At 35.5% G+C, this 20,353-nt stretch overlaps 1 protein-coding gene across 1 annotated transcript in view; it reads right to left on the bottom strand.

Annotated features, from left to right (window-relative positions):
* Window positions 1-449: 449 nt before the first annotated feature.
* The window catches only part of LOC133205897 (ATPase WRNIP1-like), a 33,817-nt gene continuing 13,913 nt past the window's right edge, over window positions 450-20,353 (bottom strand). Inside the window, exons 5-8 of the mRNA XM_061341789.1 lie at window positions 16,356-16,511; window positions 16,103-16,182; window positions 4,324-4,489; window positions 450-725 (exon numbers count right to left, since the gene is read on the bottom strand). Coding sequence (XP_061197773.1) covers window positions 628-725; window positions 4,324-4,489; window positions 16,103-16,182; window positions 16,356-16,511 — 500 coding nt within the window. The 3' untranslated portion in view covers window positions 450-627. The remainder of the gene's footprint in view (window positions 726-4,323; window positions 4,490-16,102; window positions 16,183-16,355; window positions 16,512-20,353) is intronic.

The following is a 20,353-nucleotide window of genomic DNA, read 5'->3' as shown; positions in this document are numbered from 1 at the left end:
ATACACAACAAAACTTTTACTTTTCTTAAGTATTAAGGATAAAGTTTACTTTGTGAAAGTGCAAGGATGTGTCAATCAAACGCGTCCCGAAATTCGTAGTTTCAATAATTTCTAGATAAAATAAGTTTTCTTTAATTTTAAATCCGTGTGAAATGCTATAGCAACATATAAGTCATGATTTTATACAGAAAATTTGAGAAAATATTAACTTCAAATCTGTATCTATGTCCCTTTAAGAGTTATTGTTCCTGGCTGCGGAACGGATATCTGTAAAACACAATATCTGAAGATCTAGAAAGCTGGAAAGTCCACCTTTTTAAAAAAAAGAAGTTCTGGGTTGAATGGCACGATAATAATGCCCTGTAAGTACAGGTAAGTACAGTTATTATGTTCCAAATTTCTTGTTTTACATAAACAAATCAATTTTTAGAAAGCTGGAAAACCCCGAGTTCGAGACCACACGTCTTTTATTGAGTACATGTAACTAAGATATTTTGATAAATTTATAACAAACCATCAATAACAATGATTTTCATTACAATATCCCAAAATATTTATTTAAATCCCTCAGACCACACATATTAGTTTGTATTATATGTAAATGCACATAATTCCAGCAAATTAAATTTATGAGAAAAAGTCAGTGCCCTTAAGTTCAGGTGGAAAATACTCCTGTTCTACTGGGCCTTCATAATCCGGATTGTACTTGTATCCTTTGCCATATCCTAGAAAATAAAGAAGTTCATATTATAATTGTTTTCCATGTTCTCTTTATTAACAAAAGGCCAATAAGCACACCCAGCAATAAATCATTAAGTATCTAATACTAAAATACACAATTATGGTATCAAACTCTTCAATCACACTGAAGTTGACCTTAACCAAATGATGAAAGTGAATGAAGAGTTCAAATACACTTTTTGGTCACAAACACAACCTCATTGCATAGTATAGTCTGATTTTTTTTCTCACATGAAAGTCATGATCAAAATAAGAATTTTCACATTTTAACCTTGTTAAAGTTACTCTGGTTAAGCAACAGTAAATACCATTCCTTTGAGCAATATCGTGTTTAAAATGCTCATGAAAGCTTCTAATGTTTCTCCATTTCAAAGTTTTCAGAACAATAATTCAGTGCTGGGTACAATGTTACCTTGACCTCATCCAAATGACTTAAAAACAGGGTCAAGACATACTATGATCACAAGCTATCTCTATTTAGTACTGAGTATGTTTTTAAAATTTATTGGGTTGCCTGGGTGTTGCAGTGCAGCAGTGGTTAGAGCATCTGCTTTAGAGTAGCAGAGTATGTAACTTCCTTATGTTGCAGGTTTGAATCCACTGCGGGACGTGGAGACCAATCCTTTGGATGAGACCATATAAATCGAGGTCCCAAGTCGCAGTGGGTGTTCGCACGAAAAAGATCCCTCACTGCTCAATGGCCCTGAGTGCCAAGTATAGGTATAAATTTGCAGCCCTCCACCAACAAGTGGTGCCATCTCCACATGAGTGAAAAATTCTTGAGAGGGGCATTAAACAACAAACAAAAATTTATTGGTTTAAAAGTAATGTCCAAATAAGAATTCACTTTACTTATTCCTGCCACATAAGTTATGTTCAAAATATGATTCACCATGGCTTTGCTGTTCTTGAAATGATCCCTGTTGTGGCCCTACCCTACCCTGGGGACCATGATCCGAACAACTTACAACCTACACAACCTTTCACCTAAGTTTCATCTTTTTAAAGGTTTTTCCTATTTTTCAATGTAAAACCCTCATTCCCTACTGAGGCCCCCATCTAAACCTGTGAGACCATGATCTGAACAATTTACAATCTACCGTAACTCAGGAAACTTTCTCCTAAATTTCATCTTTTCTGGTCCTGTGTTACTTCAGAAGATTTTTCCTATAGACTTCGGCCGTCACCGTAGCTCAGTCAGTAGAGGGCTTGCTCCGTGATCGGAAGGTTGAGTGTTAGAATCACGGCCATTACTGACCTAAGTCGATAAAAAATAGGAAGCAACTGTTCCTTCGCCTAGCAATCGGCACTTTTAAGTGAAAGTTGTGGGTCCTTCAATTGAGACCTAAAAAACCGAGGCCCTGTGTCACAGTAGGCGTTGGCAGGATAAAGAAATCTCAGTGCTTGGTGGCCCTGAGTGCCGAGTTAAGGTCTAAATTTGAAACCCTTCACCGGTATATGGTGATGTCTCTATATGAGTGAAAAATTCTCGAACGGGAAGTAAACAAAAACATCCAATTAATCAATCCTATATACTTCAAAGTAAAACATTGATCCCCTATTGTGGCCCAACCCTAACCCAAGGGAACATGATTTCAACAATTTACAATCTAAACTTTCTCAGGAAGCTTTAATATATGTTTCAGCATTTCTGGTCCAGTGGTTCTCGAGATTTTTCCTATATATTTTAATGTAAAACTTTGATTCCCTATTATGGCCCCACCCTACCTCCAGGGGACAAAATTTGAACAATTTAGAATCTACACTACCTCAGAAAGCTTCCCTATAAGTTTCAGCTTTTCTGGTCCAATGGTTCTTGAGAAGAAACTTTTTAAAGATTTTCTTAATAAATTTCAATATAAAACTTTAATTCTCTATTATGGCCCACCCAACCTCAGGGGGCCATTATTTGAACAGTTTTAGAACCAACACTTCCTTAGAAAAGCTTCCCCATAAGTTTCATCTTTGCCGGTCCAGTGGTTATTAAGGAGATTTTTTAATGCCCTAGCCCTATTTTTGTAATTGAACAGATATATATCATCCATGCAAGTTTGGTCAACATGGACAGGTCTCTAAGTGACCTCTAAAATTTAGTTGGCAATGCACAATTTTTTTTCTTAGATATTGGTCAATATACAGACCTATTATGGGTAGTCAAGGAAAAGGGGTTTATTGCAATTGTTTGTTTGTATGTTGTTTAACGTCCCTCTCAAGAATTTTCCACTCATATGGAGACGCCACCACTTACCGGTGGAGAGCTGCAAATTTTGTCCTATACTCGGCACTTACGGCCACTGAGCAGTGAGGGTCTTTTTCGTGCCAGCACCTACTGCGACACGGGACCTCGGTTTATATGGTCTCATCCGAAGGACCGGTCTCCACTTCCCACAGTTGGATTCGAACCCGCAACGTAAGGATCAACTCCTTACTTCGTGACTCTAAAGCAGATGCTCTAACCACTGCGCCATGCCGGCGACTACTGCAGTTGTTAAGCAAAAATCAACAAAAAATATAAGCCATTAACTGGCTCCGAAAACTTTAACCTTTGATGCAGACACCGACGCTGAGGGTATCACATAAGTTCCCCCAACTTCGTTGAGATGAGCTACAAATAACAGTCCTGCTGTCTACAATACCTTTTTTTAACCATACCCTTTGTTTCAGCCCTCATCCTACACTGAAAGACATATCAACTGAAATCTTAAAATTGCTCTTGAAAAAAAGTATTTTTACAAAATAAAGGGAAATTCCACTGACTAAAAATACTTGTTATTTTAAAAATGGTTCATGGTCTCCCCTGTATTTTTTCAAGTACCCTGTGTTTCTTAAATGTAAAAAATGCACATTTTCTAGCAAAAAATAAACAGTAAGGATCTCACAAATGGATAAAGTAATCTCTCCTGTGTGTTAACTCATTAAGACACCCAATAGAAAGATTGTGTCATTTATAAATAATAAGCACTGTACATATTTAACATTTACTTGACTCATGTGAATGTGTTAATTATATATACGATGGTCAAAAAAATTTAATGATAGCCTCGTCTCTTTTGCAGTAAAAAGTTAAAATTTTTGATAAGAAGGTCAAACTACTAGATAGGTCAAGGTCATGCGTCGCAAATGATATATCTTTCTGAAAGGTGTCATAGGAAATATACATGTACCAATACCAAACTAAAAAAAAGATGGAAATGACACAGTATATGCCCTAGCATTGTTCATGGTTGGCATAAAAATTTCTACAAACTTCAGCAGCAAACGTCAAGCATATCTTGTAAATCTGAAAAGTACAGATGAGACCAAAAGATTTAAAGATTCTCTTTGTATAGAAAAAAAAATCATTTCATGACAACAACCAATTTTGCTCTTAGTGTTTTTTTTTCCATTTGGGCCCCTTACTGTGTATAATCAAAAGTTTATGACTGAAGAGTTAAAAAGAATACTTTTTTTAAATGTTCTAAACAGCAGCTCAAATGCAGGGCAAACACACACACACACACATCAGACATTATAATCCCACAGCACCTACATGCATTCTACAAAGGGATAATTAAAGAATAACACTTTCTATTTTCTTCTCACCTAATGATTTGAGAACTTTGTTTGAAGCATTCCTTAAGTGAAGAGGTACAGATGGCAAAGGCCCCTTGTGGTTGACAACTGAATTCTTAGCTTTACTGTAGGCCTGGTACACCTCCACCTCCTTAGGAGCACGTGCCAAATACACCACACACTGAGCCAGGTTAACCTAAAACAAACAAAGCTGGTTAATTCATACAACACTACAACAGTTCCACCAAATGATACAGAATATGGTCACTCATGGGAAAAAAATCAAAAAGCAATAGCATTATACATCATAAGCATGATAAATAAAACTAATTCCAATTGTAACTGGTATCATTACAGATGTTCCCCAAATGCTCCCCTATATACTCCAATTTGGTGCCCCATTCCTTATAAACTTCATTAAATTAGGCAAAATCTTTGTTTTGTAGACCAGATAGACTATCCAAATTATTTTCCTAAGTTAATTTTTGGAAAAGAACAGAGCACACATAGTAAAATGAACATAACTCGATCAGATATAAGTACAGGGGCATGCATGTAATTTAAAAAATTTCCATATACAGCATCTCATTGTATGCCATAATAAAGAGCTACATTTTAGATTTCAAATGAAATATGGAGATAACGAACAGTAATCAAGCTCAAAAATCCATTGACACCATTCAAATTGGGAGTAGAGCAAGCACAGACCTTTAAAAAAAGAGATGGGATCAGGTGCCATGGAGAAGTAAGCATTCCCTGTGGACTGGTCACACCCACCATGTGTTCATTGTAATGATTGGGCGAACAGAAAAATCTGTATACAACTCAGTGTTTAAATAATGGCCTAACAATTAGTATGAAAAACATCAGTCAGCATTCGACTTACTGATAGATTTCACTGAAAACACAGAATGAAAAACTTCACTGAAAACACAGAAAATTACAGCAGCTGCACATTAACTAATTGGAATTCAGCAAATGTGCAAGCATGTACTCTTTTTATTTCTGATGATTCCATAATGATGCAACTTGTGTTATTTATATATACTTTGAATTTTGTCTTCTTTCACTAAAAACTAAGAAAGTTATGTTTACAATATTTGCCTATTAGATTTCAGCAAACGTGTGTCCATTCCAACCCAACCATATTATTTTGTCTTGAGTACTAATATTTGTTTAGGCTCTGAGTTTCAAGGCATTTCAAATATACAGTTTAAGTTTTTTCAACTTCACTTGCTGCATGCGCTAGCATCATGTATATAAGGTGCAAGCAAAATGACCTTCATTCCAGACATCTACACAACATGCCTATTAACATGTTAACCCCAAAAAGGTTTCACCTCAATCAGATGAGTAGTTTTCAAGAAAACTCGCAGACAAAAAAGTACTGGAGAAAAAATAAGAAATGAAATAAAAAACAATATGTTCCCAAACTTCATTTGGGGGAAATTATTAAGAATAAAACTTGAGTTGCACATTGTATTCTTAAACGGCTCCATGCAACTCTGGAAATACTGTAAAATCACACATTTTCATGTGGTTCAAGGAAAAATATTGGTTTGTGGGGATTCTTTTTCATGGGTGAAGTGCTGAGTTGTTATGCATTTAAAATTTTAAGAACATTTCATGGAGGACATGAATCTGTGGGTTCCTTCATACCACACAGACAATGAAAATCCCCCCCCCCCCCCAAAAAAAAATATAGTGATTTCACAGTAGTTTAACAGTTCATTATTTCCAAACTTATTTCCTACATTTTTCAGTGTGAACAAACAAGCAACCTGCAACAAGATTTGCCTAAAAGATGGGACAGTTTCAAAATTATTATGAGACACTGTTTCAAAACCAAATTTCTATTCAGGACTAATGTAAGCCAATAATAAATATGATTATAAGATTTTGTATCTTTTTAATAAGATTATTTATTCGACATCTTAATAAAGTTTTCAATGCAATTTCCGCAATGTTATCAGAATAAACCAAAACAATTTATATACATGACAGTTTTTAAGATAAATCCAAAATTGTCAAAAGTCCAAAATATTCAAGAGCTGAGTGTTAGAATCAAAAAGAGTAAAAAAAATGTAAGAAATTCAACCAAGAAGCCAAAAAAGTCAGTTTTGGGGGGAAAACAGTGTATTTTATGCTCAAAGGGTATTCACTGTCCCAGATATAAAAGTACTTTTTATTGGCTGTTATCATTTATTGCCTTGCCACTTTTGCTTTGTCTGCAGTTCTGTGTGTTGACCAATGAATCCAAACATGGCACAAACCTCCAATCAAGGTACATATATATCCATGATCATATTATTTATTGGTTCAGTCCCCATCTCAGGACAAAAGGACTTTCAGTCCTAAGCTCTTTTACTTATTTACTACTAAGTTTCCAATATTTATTGCTTTTAGTCAAGAATCGTAATAGTAACTTTGCATTTCTGTTTAAATTTTATTACTTAGTATTAATGAGTTGGATTGGTCTATTCTGATTAATTCTTTTACAAAAGAAAAAAAATAGTTCATTGTACAAACATCAAATCCCAATCTGTTTTATCAAGATAATTACATATCATGAAATTAAAGTCTATTTGTTATTTATCAAGTATCTGTATTTTGTATACCATTAATATCCATCTTGGTATAACAAGAAGCCCAAAGTACTTAATGAGTATTATCCAACCCTGAGCAAGGAACACCAGAACCAAACCCAGTGGCCATGATTTTCCCAATATTGGATGAGGCATCCTTGCTCATAATTACCATACACTTAGTTTGCTTAATACCCAAAAGAGGAGAAGACTTTTAAAGAAATAATTTATTTTTACTATACAGTATAATGAATAAAACCCCACACTAACACAAGAACCCCTGACCCAGAGGCTATGAATTTCACATTTTTTCTTAAAAGGGGCATCCTTGCTCATTATAACCATACAATTAGTTTTTTGCTAATACATGGGGAGAGATTTTTATGCATTTTCACTTATGATCAATAGAGCCCAGAACTACTACATGTAAGGGGCTATGAATTTCATAACTTTGGAAGAGGTACTCTTGCTCATCATAACCATGGACTTGGTTAACTTACTTTATAATCCAGGAGCAGAAAGGAAGATTTTCAAAATGTATATACATTGTCACCATATAATCAACAGAACCCAGCCCTAACACCAGAACCCCTAACCCAAGAGCCATGAAATTAAGAGCTTTGGAAGAGGGACCCTTGTTCATCATAATCATGCACTTTGCTTTACCAAGAAGAAGAGAAGATATTCAATGAAATAATGCATTTTCATTACATAATCAATACCGCCCCATCCTAACACTAGAACCCCTGACACAAGGGCTATGAATTTTAAAGTCTGTAAGAGATTCCCTTGCTCATCATAATCATGCACTTAGTTTGTTTGTTAAATACCCAGGAGCAGAGAATGAAATTTTCCAAAAAATAAAGCATTTCACAAAATAATGAATAGAGCAGTGCCTTGAAAACAGAACCCCTGACCCAGAGGTCATGAATTTTACAATTTAAGAAGAGGCACCCTTGCTCATCATAACCATGCACTTAATTTGACTGCATAATATACAGGGGGAGAGAAGAGGCTTTTTAAAGAATTTATGGATTTACACTATATGATCAAAAGAGTCCTTCCAGCTCCAGAACCCTGACCCAGGGGCAATCAATTTCACAATATTGGAAGAGGCACCCTTGTTCATGTCCTTAATTTGTCTGCTCAATATACAGGGGGAAAGAAGAAATTTTTTTAAAGAAATCAAGCATTTTCACTATATGATCACAGAACCCCATTCAGCTCCTGAACCCCTGATCCAGGGGCAATGCTCCAAGTCACACTTTCAATCAGTTCCCTATGTGGCGGCCCAAAATTTGTTTAGTTGCCATTTCAGAATTTCTGGTCACCATCAATATATATTTCACTCGTTATGGTGAAAACATTTTGTGAAAAACATATTTAGTATATTATAAAATCTCATGCATATATGTACATGCATAATGTCTTTTTTAAATCAAAGTCTTCAATATCTTCAAACATTTTCTTGATAGTGAACTTTGGAAATAAAGTAATCTTGATTCTTATCATAAAAATGGACAATCCCTGGCATAAATTTTCTCAGGCGCTAAAATGAGAGTTAGTTTTAATTTCTAGTCACAAAATTCATTTTTGGGTTGCAAATGTCACCATTTTATTCACATCTTCGAGTACTGAGGAGCCATGAATTTCAAAATTTTTGTAGAGGGTTCAATGCTTATTACAATCATGCCAACAATTTGAGAGATTGATGTCCAGGAGTGAAAAAGAATTTTTTTAAGATTGCATTAATTTTATAGGGGGGGGGGGGGGGGGGGGGGGCAGGGACCATGAAATTCACAAATTTTGTTCTACTTCACCCTAGATATTTGCCAAAATTGGTTGAAATTCAATTGTTATTGCATGACACACTGCTAATGACAAAACAGATAGCAATTGTCATCTGAGTGACTCATGTGACCTTATAAACTTGGTTATATTCTAAACCCTATAGGTTTACATTAGTACATGCAGTAACTATGGTATAATGCATGTTTTATGTTTAGAAATAGAACACACAATGAACAGATACTGCCCTTTTCACCTGAATATGTATAACAAGAGGCCCATGGGCCACATCGCTCACCTGAGTAATTTTGGCCATGCTGTTCTTTACCAGATTTCCCCCCTTGTAATACCTATTGTGGTCCCTCCCTACCCCCAGGTGTCATGATTTGAACAATTTAAAATCTACACTTCCCCAGGATGCATCCACATAAGCTTCAGTTTTTCTGGCCAAGTTGTTCTTGAGAAGAAGATTTTTAAACATTTTTCTTACATATTTCAATGTAAAACTTGGATTCCCTACTGTGGCCCTGCCCTTCCCCCTGGGGGTCATGATTTGTACAATTTAGAATCTACACTATGCGAGGATGTTTCCACTTAAGTTTCAGCTATTCTGGTACAGTGGTTCTAGAGAAAAGATTTTTCAAGATTTTTCTTACATATTTCAATGTAAAACTTGGATTCCTTATTGTGGCCCCACCCTACCCTGGGGGGGGGGGGAGGGGGGGGGGAGGGGGGCGGGCGGGCGCATGATTTGAACAATTTAGAATCTACACTACCCCAGGATGCTTCCAAATAAGTTTCAGCTTTTCTGGCCCAGTTGTTCTTGAGAAAAAGATTTTTAAAGATTTTTCTTCCATATTTCAATGTAAAACTTGGATTCCCTATTGTGGCTCATCCCTACCCCCAGGGGTCCTGATTTGAGCAATTTAAAATCTACACTAACCCAGAATGCTTCCATTTAAGTTTCAGCTTTTCTGGCCCAGTGGTTCTTGAGAAGAAGATTTTTTAAGATTTTTCCTAAATATTTCAATGTAAAACTTGGATTCCCTATTGTGGCCTATACATCCAAAACTGTAGGAAGAGTAGCATTTTGAATGTACATGTATTTCAAAGAAAATTCTAGTTTTAGGAACCATGGCAACACCATTCATCGAAATCAAAAACCGATACACAGAATTGTGTATCTGAACGTACTTGTATGATTAGTAATTGAATATTGAAGTCAGACCAAAACTTTAAGAGTAAGGTTTTGAAAGTATTTCAAAGAAATTTCTATATTTAGTAATAATGGCAACACAGTTCATCAAAATCAATAATATGCCCCGCCACAGCATGATATGTCCGTCAAACATTGTTTATAAACAGTTTAAAGTGCAAGAAAATCATGTCAACCTTGATTCAAAGGTTTCAATGATTTTTTCCATTCCTTATAATGTTTGATGTACATACATCTCCTGTGGTATACATGTAGGTATTAATTAAAAGAAATAATACATCATAAATTTCTCAAATGGTTGTGTTAGAGCTTAACAAATGTCCATCTGCAGCTTTATTTATTATATATCTTATGATTTATTAACAGCCTAATAAAACATCAAAACAAATTATTTTTATTCTTTAGACTATAAAATTGTCTTCATAATGAGATATGACACTCTGCAATTTGTTGTAAAGATATAAAATATAAAAAATAAAATTAAAAAAAATGTTAATATACAAATCAAATTAGTTTTAATTATATTATACAATAACAAATTAGTTTTAATTACTTTACACCAAATTTATCTTGCTTGAAAGTTAGACTAGCCATTAAGAACTGTTTAAGAGGCTGATTTCTTTGCCCAATCCCCAAGAGATACAGATAACACCTGTTTGATCAGAGATGCTCTACCAGTTATCACTTCACACTTAACTCATTAATTTCTATCTAATTCGAAATGCAATTTTCTATTATCAAAATTCTACTATAAGATATTGTGTCCTGTCTTAAGATGGGCATTTAAAAGCTGATACAAGAGGCCCAAGGGCCTTAAATTGCTCTTCTGATAGATTGTACAACCTATCACTTCTATTTAAAGCCTTAATGTATCCTGTATATTAGGATAATGCCTTAAATTAAAAAAAATAGGTGATAATGACCTACATTTTGGTTAAAACACTCTGAGAACACAAGATGCATCAACTAACAAAGATTGATGATTTTAAGTCCCTTACTAACTTAAATATTGAGATAGAGCCTTGAGATTCCAAAAAAGTAGGTCAAAGTGACCTACTTTTTGGGAAAAAATCCTCCAAGACCCTCACTCAAAATGCATCAACTGACAAGGTTTAATGATTTAAGATTTGCTTATATTTTAAAATATTAGATGCTGCCTGGAAATTCCAAAAGTAGTTCACTATGTCCTACTTCTAGTTGGCATATTCTACAGTATTCAAAATACATCAACAGACAAAATTTGATGATTCAAAGCCATTTACTACCTAAAATATGTAAAAATTCAAAACGAGGTCATTGTGACCTACTTTTTAGTTGACACACTCTGAGGACCCAAGATGCATCAAATGACAAAGTTTGATAATTCTTAGGCAATAAGAATCTCAAAACATTAAAATATCATCACAAAATTCCAAAAGTAGGTCACAGTGACCTACTTTTCAGTTGACATACTCTGAGGACCCAATACATCAACTGACAAAAAGTGATGATTGTAAGTCAATTATACCTGAAATATTTTATATATAGCCATAAAATTTCAAAAGTAAGTCACGATGACCTACTTTTCCGTTGACCTTCTCCGTAGACAGAAGATGCATCAACTGACATAGTTTGATGATCCTATGCCAATTAGTACCTGAAATATTTTTGAAAAGCCATAAAATTTCATAAGTAGTCTTGTTGACCCTTTTTAAGGTGACATTCTCTGAGGACCCAAGATGCATCAACTGACAAAGTTTGGTGATTCTAAGTCAATTAGTACAAGAAAATATTTAAATATAGTCATAAAATTTCAAAAGTAGGTCATGGTGACCTACTTTTCAGATGATGTTCTCCAAGGACTGAAGATGCATCAAATGACAAAGTTTGATGATTCTAAGACAATAAGTACCAGAAATATTTCAATAAAGTCATCAAATTTCAAAAGTAGGTCACAGTGACCTACTTTTCAATTGAAGTTCCAATTTGCATCAACTGACAAAGTTTGGGGATTCTAAGCCAATAAGTACCTGAAATATTTTTGTCGCCCGCGTGGCGCAGTGGTTAGAGCGTCTGCTCTAGAGTCGCGAAGTAAGGAGCTGATCCTTACGTCGCAGATTTGAATCCCACTGTGGGACGTGGAGACCAGTCCTTCGGATGAGACCGTATAAACCGAGGTCGCGTAGTAGGTGCTGGCACGAAAAAGATCCCTCACTGCTCAATGGCCGTAAGTGCCTAGTATAGGACAAAATTTGCAGCTCTCCACCGGCAAGTGGTGGCGTCTCCATATGAGTGAAAAATTCTTGAGAGGGATGTTAAACAACAAACAAACAAACAAACAAACAAACCTGAAATATTTTTAAAAATCCATAAAATTTCAAAAGTAGGTCACCATGACCTACTTCAAAGATGATGTTCTCTGAGGACCCAAGATGCATCAACTGACAAAGTTTGATGATTCTAAGCCAATTAGTAGCGGAAATATTTAAATATAGCCTTAAATTTCAAAAGTAGGTCATGGTGACCTACTTTTCAGTTGACGTCCTCACGGGACCAAGGAAGCATCAAAGGACAAAGTTTGACTATCACAGGCCTTGAAGTGTTCAAAATATGCCTCCAACGGAATTTGAAAACAAATGCCTGCAAAATTCAAAAAATACATCACTGTGACCTACTTTTTGATAAATCTGTTTTAAGACCCCAAGATGCATCAACTTTCCTCTCCGTATCTGAAATAATGACCTTTAAAGTTTTTAAAAAGATTAGCCATAAAATTCAGAAAGTAGGTCAAGGTGACCTACTACTCAGTTGACATACTTTGGGGACCTCAGATGCATCAACTGACAAAGTTTGATAATCATAGGCCCTAAAGTGTCCAAAATATGCCTTTACATGTAAATCAATTTGAAAAAGAATGCATGCAAAATTCAAAAAGTAGGTCACGCTGACCTACTTTTGAGTCAACATGATATAACATCCTAAGATACATCAACTGACAAGATTTGATGATCCTAGTCCTTATAGTAAGCAAAATATCAACGTTTTAATAAAACATAATTTTTGGTCAAATTTGAAGTAACCTTGAGACCACACCCTTTGCACCAGGATGATGCCTTGAACAAATTTTTTGATTCTTCAACATATCCTTATCCTTTTGTGTAAGTTTGGTGATAATCTGCTCAGTGGACAGACCTGCCAACCCTTTTTATTGTGAGGGTGTAATTTCAATACTCATTTTGACGGAATTTCAGAGATAAAGGCTTAATCCTTTATGTTTCCCTAGTTTGACGTTTTGCAATGATACTATATTGTCTAAATAAACCTGTAATTGTACATCATTGAACAAAGCAAGCATGAATGTTTCATTTCAAATCAATTATTGACAAAAAGTCCATGTGTTGTAAAACTGGTATCCTAAATGCAGTCATATCAAACCAGTGCTCCAAGTCACACTTCCTACCAGGTCGCTAAATGGCGACCTAAAATTTTTTTTTGTCGCCATTTCAGAATTTCTGGTCGCCATCAACAAATATTTCACTTGCCATGGTGAAAACATTTTGTGAAAACACATTTACACGTAGCATATAGTAAAAGCAAGGAGCAACAATCATTTATGTACATATCATGTCTTTTTTTAAATTTATCAAACATTACTTATTACTGTGACTTAACAATCTGCTAGGCTGAAGAAACCACTTATTAATATATATTAGTTCATAGAATCACCAGTATGGTTGTACAATGAAGAACACAAATAGATTTTTTAAGTACTTGCCCATGGGCTAGTACATGGTCAAAATTCACTTGCCCTACCTGAATATTTACTTGCCCCACCATAAACTATGAAAATAGGAAAACAAAAAATGATTATTACAAGTGCTCATTTCCACTTAAAACTAAGACTTGTTATTTTTTTCCCATGAAAAAGTCACTTGCCCTCGGGCAAGTGGTTAATAAAAATTCACTTGCCCATCCCCAAAATTCACTAGTCCCGGGCGTCAGGCAATGGGATTTGTCTGCCCCTGCACAAGTGTTTTATCCTTGAATTAAAATTAATTCAAATGAAGTTGCAGCAAGTTTGACTGATGAGTGCATAAGTTTCAACTATTGAGATCTGACTTCGTCAGCTGATGGTTATGTTTATTTTATGAACCTAACATATTAAACGGTTGTTGTCCATATCCAAAAACATGTCAGCAATATTGGCCAAATGCTCCATTAACAAAACCGGTTTTAAAAAGAATACAACATTTTGACAGCCATTCTGTTGACTGTACAGCACGCTGGTCACTGGCATATCATTGCGTAATCTCAGTCATTGCGACGCTTAACAAAGTTTTAGGAATGTCTTCAAACATTTTCTAGATAGAGAATCTTGGGGAAAAAAAGGTAATCTTGATCCCAATCATAACAAGAGGCCCAAGGGCCTTAACGGTCACCTGAGTACAACAATTTAGAGGATCCATAAACTCATAAACGAAGCTTTGTTGCCCAATAGCAAGGAAAATAGTACGATTAAGATCATAATAGATGCCTCTATTATTACCTCTCACATTGGCCTCACTTGGCCTTTGAAGAACATTTAAAAAGATAAGTTATTTTTGTTTCATTTTTATTCATCTATTATTTCCAAGTCTACCTGATTATTAAAACTATGAATTTCAAAGTACTTTTTGCATTATACAATGAATGTTCTTGCATAATTTTCCTATTCTATTAATCTTTCAAATACATTATCTACAGTGATTAATTATCAAAGGTGAATGGCAAAGGTGAAGAACTTCACTAAGTAGAATACAAATTAATAGAGCCCTGGCAAGGACCAGAAACACTTGACTAAATGGTCCAGATGTTCAAAATTCTGGTAAAAATACCTTGCTTATTAAAACTTTTACTCTGTTAGCTTCTAATATGCCCTGGAGCAGAGAAGATTTTCAAAGAAATAATGCATTTTCACTATTTAACACAGCCCTACCCTAACACCAGAACCCATGACCTAGGGTCATGAAAATTTACAAATTTGGAAGAGGTACCCTCATCATCATAACTATGCAATTAGTTGAAGATTTTCAAAGAATTCACACATTTTCACTATATAATCAAAAAGAGCCCCCCCCCCCCCCAGAAACAACAGAACCCCTGGGACCACAAGTTTTAAAAAAGTTGTAAAAGCATCCTTGCTCATCATAACTATACACTTGTTTCTTTGCTTTATAACCAGGAGTAGAAAAAAATATTTTGAAAGAAATTATGAATTCAATTTTCACTATATAATCAATAGAGTCCCCCCCCCCCCCCTTCACCAGAACCCCTGACCCAAGGGCCATGAAATTCACAATTTTGGAAGAGGCAGCCATGCTCATCATTACTATGTACTCAGTATATTTCATACCCAGGAGCAGAGAAGATTTTCAAAGATTTAATGCATTTTCACTATATAATCAATAGAGCCCCCCACCCCCTAACACCAGAACCCCTGACCCAGGGACCATGAATTTCACAATTTTGGAAGAGGCTGCTATGCTCATCATAACTTTGTACTTAGTTAGTTTATTTAATACCCAGGAGCAGAGAGGAAGATTTTCAAAGAAATAATGCATTTCCACTATATAATCAATAGAGCCACGCCCTAACACCCAAACCCCTGACCCAGGGGCCATGAAATTCACAATTTTGGAAGAAGCAGTCTTGCTCAACATAACTATGTACTTACTTAGTTTATTTAATACCCAGGAGCAGAGAAGAAGATTTTCAAAGAAATAATGCACTTTCACTATATGATGTATATAGCCCCACCCTAGCACCAGAACCCCTGACCCTGGGGCCATGAATTTCACAATTTTGGTAGAGGGCTCATTGCTTATTACAATCATGCCAACAGTTTGACTGCTTGATGTCCAGGAGTAAAGAAGAAGATTCTTAAAGATTGCATTAATTTTGGTGGTTTTAGCCCCACCCCTCAGGCCCCAGGGGGGCAGGGACCATGAAATTCACAATTTTTGTTCCCCTTCACCCATAGGTGCTATATGCCAAAATTGGTGGTTTCAGAGAAGAAGCTAAAAATGTTCAAATGTTAACGCACAACGAACAATGATCGCCGACGGACAAAAACGGATAGCAATAGGTCACCTGAGTGACTCAGGTGACCTAAAAATACATACTAATCTACATGTGCCTAGACAACTTTTTCCAATTATATTTAACTCATATGTGTGTTAAATGGAAATTAAGAACCACATACATCACACTCTGGCATTCCTACGAAATGGCAGGCTTGGTATGCTGACACAGCTTGATTCAGAGCCTGAGGATCACTCAAACCTGCAAACATGAACATAATTATACCCTGAACAAGCAAACTAAATTTGCAAAAACCGTGTGATTTCCTTGAAAAAATTATTTACACATATTGAAAAGTTTATCAATTCTACTGATGAATTTTCAAAAATTCCTTTATGTTAGAAAAGGTTTTTAAATTAAAATGCAAATCCTACCAATATCTTCACTGGCGATCCTGATAAGCCGCCTGGCGATATATCGTGGGTCCTCTCCCCCCTCTAACATCCTGGCCAGCCAATAGAGGGCAGCACTTTCACTTGAACCCCGAATAGATTTGTGCAAGGCAGATATGATATTATAATGTTCATCACCTATAAAAATGAATTGGTATTACATGTGAAAATAGTCCTTTATTGTCATGAAGAATTGTAGAATTTTAATGTGTTTTTAAATACCTTTAATTCATTTAAATAAGTTAAGGCCAAAAGGCCTTAAATCACTCTTTTGATGAATTGTACAACCTATCACTTCTATTTTAAGCCTCTTAGTATTGTATATATACTTAGACAAGAGGCCCAAGGGCCTTAACAGTCACCTGAGTACAATACAACAATTTAGAGGATCCATAGAGTATTAAAATGAAATGAAAGGTGAAGTTTTGTTGCCCAAAAGCAAGAAAAATAGGGTGATCAGGATCAACAAAATAATTAGTCTACTATTCATTAACAGTTCATAAATTAGGTTCTAATCTGTTCCCCATTTATCACTATCACCATACAGTATATTAACAAACTTTCAGTGCTTTTGAACTATTTTAATTCCTTGTTGTAATCTCTTACATTGGCCTCTCTTGGTCTTTGATGAACATTTAATAAGACAAGTTATTTTTGTCTCATTTTTATTTATCTATTACTTACAAGTCCACATGATCATTAAAACTATGAAAATACTTTTTGTATTATACGATAAAAATTCTTGCATAATTCTCTTATTCTATTAATTTTTCAAGTACATTATTTACAATGATTAATTATCAAAAGTAAACGGCAAAGGGGAATAACTCCTCTCAGTAGAATGCAAATTAATTGAGCCCTGGCTAGGACCAGAACACTTGACCAAATGGCCCATATGTTCAAAAATCTGGTAAAAATACCCTTCCTTATTACAACTTTTACACTTTTTGTCTCTGATATGCCCAAGTGCAGAGAAGATTTTTAAAGAAATAATGCATTTTCACTACAGATTCACAATATTATCAAGAGCCCCTCCCCACCCCATCCACCCCTTCACCACCGAGAAACACCAGAGCCTCTCACCCTGGGACCAGAAGTTTCAAGTTTGCTCATCATAAGTAATCACTTTGTTTAACTGCTTAACATTAAGGAGCAGACAGGATTATTTAATAGAATTAATGCATTTTCACTACATTATCAACAGCCCCACCCTTATACCAGCACATCTGACCCAGGGGTCATGCAATTCACTACTCTGGAAGAAGTACTCTTGCTCATCATAACTATATACTAAGCTTCTTTGCTTTTTAACCAGAAGCAGAAAAGAATATTTTCAAAGAAATTTTGATTTTTCACTATATAATCAATAGAGCCCCCCCCCCCTTTTGACCAGAACCCTTGACCCTGGGGCCATGAAATTATCAATTTCAGAAGAGGCATCCTTGCATATCATAACAATGTACTTAGTTTGTTTAAATAGTACCCAGGGGCAGAGAAGATTTTCAAAGAAATAATTCACCTTCACTGTAGGATCTATATGCCCCACCCTAGCACAAGAACCCCTGTCCCTGGGGCCATGAATTTCACAATTTTGGAAGAGGTGTCCTTGCTTATCATAACAATGTACTTAGTTTGTTAAATAATACCCAGAAGCAGAGAAGAAGATTTTTAAAGCATTAATGCATTTTCACTATATAATAAATAGAGCCCCGCCCTAACATCAGAACCCCTGACCCAGGGGCCATGAAATTCACAATTTTGGTAGAGTTACTCTTGCTTATCATAACTATGTATTTAATTTGTTTAAATAATACCCAGGAGTAGAGAAGAAGATTTTCAAAGAAATAATGCACTTTCACTATATGATCTATATACCCCCCCCCCCCCCAGCACCAGAACCCCTGACCCTTGGGCCATGAATTTCACAATTTTGGTAGAGTCACTCTTGCTTATCATAACTATGTTTTTAATTTGTTTCAATAATACCCAGGAGTACAGAAGAAGATTTTCAAAGAAATAATGCACTTTCACCATACGATCTATATAGCCCCACCCTAGCACCCAAACCCCTGACCCTGGGGCCATGAATTTCACAATTTTGGTAGAGTCACTCTTGCTTATCATAACTATGTATTCAATTTGTTTCAATAATACCCAGGAGTAGAGAAGAAGATTTTCAAAGAAATAATGCACTTTCACTATATGATCTATATAGCCCCGCCCTAGCACCAGAATCCCTGATCCTGGGGCCATGAATTTCACAATTTTGGTAGAGGGCTCAATGCTTATTACAATCATGTCAACAGTTTGACTGCTTGATGTCCAGGAGTAAAAAAGAAGATTTTTAAAGATTGCATTAATTTTGATGGTTTTAGCCCCACCCCTCAGGCCCCAGGGGGGCAGGGACCATGAAATTCACAAATTTTGTTCCCCTTCACACATAGATGCCATATGCAAAAATTGGCTGAAATTGGTTCAGCGGTTTCAGAGAAGAAGCTGAAAATGTTCAAATGTTAACACACGACGGACGACGACGGACGAAAACAGATAACAATAGGTCACCTGAGTGACTCAGGTGACCTAATAAAGCCTTGAAAAGTAGGTCATCATGACTTACATTTTGGTTAACATACTCTGAGAACTCAAAATGTATCAACTGACAAAGTTTGATGATTCTTAGCCTCTTATAATCTTAAATATTCAGTTCTAGCCATGAAATTCCAAGCAACCACTACTTTTGTTTTTATTTCCATAATTATCTCCCATTGTTTAAGGGTCACATCCTATTTTTAGTATAAATGAGAGCCCTTGGTCCAAGGATACAATGTGACAAATATTGGCCATGAGTTCTTGAGATGTGGCCCACATTCCAAAAAGTTGATGCACACCACACAATGGCCATAGCATTAGCTCTTTGAGACTTTGGGTCAGAAGAGCTAAAGAAAAAACCCCATGTATTCGGGGTTGTTATACAAAATTATGTCTTAACTCAAACAGATACAAAATAAACAACTCCTCTGAATGATATCACCGATGTCTCATACACATCATCTGCCATTTATCAGACTTTTTTTGAAGTAAATCACATACACTCAAGGGAATGTAAGTTTCATCAAAAGGGAAGAAAGAGCTTCTGATTTAACTACTGTAAATGTCACAAAATATTTCTAGAAATGAGGGCAAAGAAATCAATAATATCTATAAAGTTATAGTTATTGTATATTTATTATGGTGTATCCTGATTTATTTGGATGAAGGGTGTTGATGAGTGTAAAGTCTCCGCCCCTTTGTCCAAATAAATCAGGATACAACATAATAAATATTCAATAACTTTCTTGTATCATGGCCAGTCAAAACGTCAATAATTGTCATGTCACAAATTTTCAAGCATGATTTTTAATTACACCAATAAAAAATACATGTATAGTTTTTGTCAGGTGACCGCATGGATAATCTCTTCTTCCTGCCAGTATTTTTTTTTTACACACCTGCATTCTATGTGTGCATGTGTTCATGAGAAAGGACGTCGGATTGCAGCTTTCCAACTTAATATAAACACAGATTGTTAATGAAATTCATAAGAAAACCTTTGGATATCAGGGATAAAAAATTCGAAGTTGAAGAAGGGAAATTCAGGCGTTAATCAAAAATCAAGAAAAAAGATACACGTTGTTCATTTGACATATTCAAGAGCTGTCGCATGAAAAAAAATACTGTCAGGGTCAATAACCCTTCATCTATGGATGCAGTGCACCTGAACTTTATTTAAGTTAAGCAAAGAACGCAGCAAAGATGGTATATCCTGCTAAAATGCTCTATTACAATAGGTGTGATATTTCAAGATATTTATATGTGGAGTTCATGTCAAGAACTTGAATTCTCGTTGTGGTGGATCGAATATTTGCAGAGTTCTGTAAACATTTTCGTATTTTGGGATACATGTGAAATTATGTGAAAGACCTTTATTTTGTATTTGTATA

The sequence above is a fragment of the Saccostrea echinata genome, unplaced genomic scaffold (assembly GCF_033153115.1).
Source record: "Saccostrea echinata isolate AGI-Se365-2 ecotype Australia unplaced genomic scaffold, CSIRO_AGI_Sech_v1 ptg000054l, whole genome shotgun sequence".
Taxonomy (NCBI): Eukaryota; Metazoa; Mollusca; class Bivalvia; order Ostreida; family Ostreidae; genus Saccostrea; species Saccostrea echinata.
This window is presented reverse-complemented; position numbering and strand designations above follow the sequence as displayed.